The sequence below is a fragment of the Phoenix dactylifera genome, chromosome 13 (genome assembly GCF_009389715.1).
Source record: "Phoenix dactylifera cultivar Barhee BC4 chromosome 13, palm_55x_up_171113_PBpolish2nd_filt_p, whole genome shotgun sequence".
NCBI lineage: Eukaryota > Viridiplantae > Streptophyta > Magnoliopsida > Arecales > Arecaceae > Phoenix > Phoenix dactylifera.
The window spans coordinates 314,530-320,266 of NC_052404.1; the positions used below are offsets into that span (position 1 = coordinate 314,530).

Consider the following 5,737-nt stretch of genomic DNA (forward strand, 5'->3'; position numbering starts at 1 on the left):
CTTTAGCCTTCAAATATAGTTCTTCTAGACTGCATCAAAAATTTTCAATCCCATAATGTGCTTCATAACTGCCATACTCTATTATAGTAGAAGTGCATAGTGAGGAAATCAAATAAATTTAACCTTTTCATGGTAAATAATTTATCTCCATTATATTAACGAAGTACAGAAATAGGTGGATACTCGAGAACAAATGGAAATCTCATTCCCTATGTAAAATGCCCTAAAGGGCAAAAATTAGAATTTTAAATGATAGTATGCTCATTTCATCAGGGCAGGTGCTAAAAATGTGCGTGCGCGAGTGTGCTGTACGTATATATACATATGTATGTATGTATTTCAGGTGAAGCCGCCACTTGGGAGCCTCCTATAATAGTGTTAGATTGAGAGAGGAAAGAAATAAATCAACAAAAACCTCAACGTGGGATATATGTTAATGCCCCCTTGGTATGCTTTTCTAGCTTTTTATTTCTTGCTTGCTTGCTAGCTAGCTGTCACGGACTTAGCAGAGTCAACACCGTCCGTGCGGCAAAAGTGCCAGCCTGCTCGTCCAACTTTAAGCAACATTATTCAACCATCTCGCTATTACATTGGAAAAAAACTGTTTTAACAATCTAATCAAATTGTCCAAAACAGGGCTAAGGGTACTCTGTCCCAAATCTTTCATTTCTCTTTCCTAATTCTTCTCCTGCTCCAGGCCAAGCACAGGGATCTGATTGAATGAGGCCTCCCTTTAACGTCAGAGGCAGCAGCCAAAAGTTAGATTCATCTGCTTTGAACGTTCAGGTCTACTAAACAAACTCTAAGGGAATAAAAAAAAGTAGAGGAAATAAAAAAGATCCGATGAAGCTGAAGCCTGATTTATTTCATACAATTCCATAGAAACATCGCTCTTTATTTTTACATTTGGTGGCAATAGCCATTTTCACTTGCCTTCTAGTACTTATTCCCCATAATTTTCTTAGGAAGCAGTAATTCTAATTGGTCATCAGGCAGCTCATGCACTTGGTTTCTGTTTCCACTCATGCAAAGTTCTGCAGAGGAATCCAGAGTTCATGTTATGTGGATTACAGCATTGGGTTTGAGCAGCAGTCAGCAGGGAGTTCCATGAAGCCATCCACCTGGCCCGAGGCCTCGTCGAGGAGCCACTTCTCCAGGAAGGACAAGGGTGGCTGCTGCTGGCCCTCCGCCACCCCCTGTTTGGCCTCACTACCGGCTGGTTCCAGCTGCGGCCTTTGGAGAACCGAGTCAACCAATGATGATGACTTCTCCCAAGAAATGCTGCTAAGGTTCTCGAATGAGATTAGCGAGTCAAGGTCTTCTTTAGTTACTGCAGCGCAGCACCCTCGATCTCCTAGTGATTCACTGTCTTCGCTGTTGTTGCTTCGTTGGTTCTTGCCTTGAGTGGACTTCGGTGATGGCCGCATCCATCCTTCGAGGAGCCTTGAGATGTTGTCGGTGCTGGAAGCATAGGTGGAGGGGCTCTGATGATACCTGGAGGGCTGCAAGTGTGAGCCGGAGAAATCTGGATTCTGAATTGCATCCTTGTCGTAGCCTTTCGACATCATGTCATGGCAGCTGGAGCCTGAATCCGTTGAGATCATATAATTATCAAGTGCTGTCTGGTACTTCTTGATCTTCTTCTTGAGGTGGGTGTTCCAGTAGTTCTTTATATCATTGTCTGTTCTTTGAGGAAGGTAAGAAGCTATTGCCGCCCACCTACAGGTAAAGAAGACCAAAGTATAAAGAGAGAAGCAAAAGGTGTGAAAAGCTTGCAAGTCTGAGTTCTCTGTCTCATGTTCTAATTAAGACTCGCAATTCTTTTCTTCCTTTTTCTATTCCTAATCACCGCGATTCATACAATTGATTAAGATCATCATTTTATTATTTAGTTCTGAACAAGTCTGGTGCAATTAGTATTTCTCTGAAAAAAAAATTTATGCGATGGAATCGATCGGAGAAAAGAATTATGATTACCTATTACCAAGCAAGGCCTGAAGATGGATGATCATTCCTTCTTCATGTGGGGTGAAGTTGCCACGCTTGATTCCAGGTCTGAGGTAATTAGTCCATCTTAGTCTGCAACTCTTGCTACATCTTAGCAAGCCTATGATTTAAGGAACAGAAAAGTGAGATAATGTTGTTCTATAGTAGTATGTATAGAAAAGATATTCTAGGAAACCAACAAAAATCCTTGCAAAATTACAACAGCAAACATGAATTTAATTAGCAAACTTAGATTAGAAATTGGTGCAAGCCCCTGCAATTCAGTTGAAGCAAATCATGAAAACAACAAAAGACATAAATAAGGTTGAAATTCTACAAAACTTGGCAAATTATGAGTGGAAGACAATATACAACAAGAGATATTAAAATATATGAGTTTGGACACTTCACCTGTGTTTGCAGGGACTGCTCTCCAGTTTCCAGGCCCATGCTCTTGGATGTATGAGACCAAGATGATGTCTTCTTCAGGAGTCCAAGGCCCTTTCTTGATGCCAATCTTATCGCAGCAAGGGGACCTTCCCATGGTAATTGCTTGGCTCTACCGCCTCAAAGACCACCCCTTCTCTCCTTTTCCTTCCTCTTAACTCTTCCTTCTCCCTGGCTTCCTTTACCTCTGTCCCCTACAGGTGTCTCATGAACATGTGAGTGCTTATATACAGGAAGACATCAAGGGAGTGAGCCTTTTTCACCTGTCATCTACCTGGCTGACTCATCCCCTCCCTCTTTCGCTCCCTCAGCTTTTACAAAGTCAGCCAAGTTTTCTCCTCCTTTCTCTTTCTTTGGTCACATGAATCACTAAGCTTTTCCAGTAAAGTGGATACAATCAATGACCACTTAATCATAGTCTCTGTGCTGCTTTATAAGCTCACACTTAATGTGAGAAATTCATGGGGATCGCTGTCTATGACCAGCTATCTACCTTTGGTTTGGTGCTTAAATGATCTTGTTTCAACCAGTTTGGTTGATCTCCCATCAATACATTTTGGTTGCAGAGACCTCCCCACATCTGCAGATACAGTGAGAGGTATTGTACAATGAGATCTTCGAATGTGGTGCATCTGAGCATACATACACATGTATGGATGAAATGACACAGAATTGCATGTATACATGAGAATTTATGTACATTTTTCTGCATTAGTGTACATGAACATGCATGCATTTATCTTTTGTATGCATTTCTATATAGTGTGCTTAATATGTTACTAAGGATAAAAATGTTACAGTGATTAAAATATTATATAGTATGATAATAGCCTTGAGTAATGTATTACAGTACCCAAATCAAATATATCATGATAATTAGAGCTCCTGCAAATTTCACCAAATTGTTTTGTTGTTTGTATGAGATTTGCAGTCAAAATTGGAGTGGACGTTTTGAACACAAGATGAATGAGAGAATTCCCTGAACTATATTTTGGAATGGGAACACAGGAATGGTTTGCCGGCATCTTCTTTTGGTATGTTGAGTGTCTAACTTGGAGATCTATAATCTCCTCCCAAGAAGACATGGAGATCCATGATAAGCTTAGCTCATGCCTTGGTATGCGGTCAAGAAGTTCTACCATGGGAACATATTCAATCAACATTGCTTGATTTTAGTACCATCCTCGGCAATTACTTCGAAATCGACAGGCTACTCATCCATGATCATGAAGGATACCGGGTCTCCTTAAATCTCTTAAAACCATTCTTGTCATATGATTGCTACTAGTCGAATCACAAACATAGCAAATTGTGTTCTTTTGTGCACCACACACTACTGTCTCAAAATTTTTCTACGTAGTTAATTTTGAGTTCCCATGTTTAAACACACATATGGATGAACGATTCATGAACATAGATCTTGGGGAATTGAGATAATTAAGCTTCCATCATGTTTAGAATTTGTGTTACAATTAGAGTGTCTGCAGCTTGGCTTAGAAGTTCAAATCACAAGTCAATGAAAGGAGAGCTGGAAATTTATTTTTCAAATTCATGAAAAGAATGAACCGGAAAAATGCCAGCAATAAGAAATTAGCCAATCTTCAAGAGCAGGTACTTGCATGACATAATGACGTCTATGCTTATTTTTGATTGGTTGATCAATTCAGACTTGATTGAGAGGATGGAACATAAAATTTTAGCTTTTTGAAGTCTAAAGTCGAGATGTGACTTCAAATCGAAAGGAGCATTGAAGTGATGAAAGATGGCAAGCAATTTCACCTTGATGTAGACATTCTAATTTTATCCCCCATGTTGCTATTTAGACTCCATCGTTACAAAGAAACATACATTTAAAAGAATGAATCTCTTATCCTAGCAGGGTTGAAATCTTGGCAGGCCAACTTGTAGCCTAACCACAAATTATTGCAAAAGTTATGGGCTATTTTTGTAGTGCTTACCTCCCAACCTTACAAGATGACCCAGCTCTTGAAGTTGGATTCCTCTTCATTGACCATGCTAAATATAAAAGCAAACAAAATAAAACAGATTAATAGATTGAATGATAATTGACATATGCTGAGTAGGTCTTTGTATATTAAGCTTTTATCCAATCAATAATCGGCTGTTTGTGATCGGCGATCACCTGATCAATAGTTGAACGGTCAGCAATTAAAAAGTTCATTGGTTTCTTTTGACTTGCCTCAATAAAAGGGACTTAGAAATTTGGTGTCATCACAAAGTGTAGCAATAACACTAATCTTAAGTTGATTCTGAAAGCCCTCCATGATTTGATTATAATCAAGGCATGGTCTCAAGTAATTATCTCATGATTTGCAAGTTAAAGAATTCACTAAAAAAATTAAAATTACAATTGAAAAACATACAAAGAATAAAAAAGTACAATACCTGAAAGATCGCGAAACATAAAGAAGTGCTTACAGAAATTTAAAAGATATATAATAAAAATGCAAGAATCCTGATCCCATGCAGAAACTTATATCATAATTAGAGTTGAATTTGTATATAGAGCCCTCATCTAATAGCCTTCTTCAATATCTATAGATAGAGTCCTAGTGCTTTGTTCCATCAAAAACCACCTTTATTCAGATAGTTATTTCTAGCAAAATTGTACCTTCGCAGTTGGTTATTTTCAATAATAACTACTCCTTAGTGGTGGTTTTCTTTAGGTAAAACTAACCTGAAATGTCAATTTGCATCAAATCATGTTTTGTCGTTAGGTCATCCGTACAAGTGATCAAATACAAACGATATATCTATCATAACATTGTTTATTCAGATCGCTTGAGAAAATTAAGACATAAGCAGTAGGAAAACATGTGCTAATAGGGAAGATCTTAAAATTTGACAATGTATAAGCATCATGTAATGGTTAGGTACTTAGCTAAGTATTGTACATAGGAAAAAATTAATATAATATATATTGTAAAACATGTATAGAGATCACTATTATAACATGATATTGCACAAGACAAGTCCTTCCCCTTGCACTAGAAAGACAAACTATATTGTTACCATTTATTAACATAGCAACTCTTTAATTCACTTAAAAAATGGTTTGTCTTGAGAACACCTTACTGCATTTTCAACTATCATAAAATATATTCCCTCCTCGAAAGCAGTGGCTTATTTTTATATTCTTTTCCTTGACCTAGTTTTCCAATATATAGCTATAGATCTATTTAAGTATTAGTGATACAAATTTAAATTTTTTTTATTCAACCTATGGATTTGTTTACACCATATCTAAAATGACTGTGATTTAAAGGCTAATATACCAAAAAAG

The 5,737-nt window shown here is 37.6% G+C and overlaps 1 protein-coding gene across 1 annotated transcript; it reads right to left on the reverse strand.

The window, feature by feature from the left end:
* Positions 1-837: 837 nt before the first annotated feature.
* LOC103696222 (transcription factor MYB60-like) lies at positions 838-3,010 on the reverse strand. Its single transcript, XM_008777765.3, has 3 exons — positions 2,398-3,010; positions 1,978-2,107; positions 838-1,719 (listed from the first exon to the last, which is right to left on the reverse strand). The coding sequence occupies exons 1-3, from the start codon at positions 2,528-2,530 to the stop codon at positions 1,068-1,070; spliced, it is 915 nt and encodes a 304-aa protein (XP_008775987.1). The 5' UTR covers positions 2,531-3,010; the 3' UTR covers positions 838-1,067.
* Between the last annotated feature and the right edge of the window lie 2,727 nt (positions 3,011-5,737).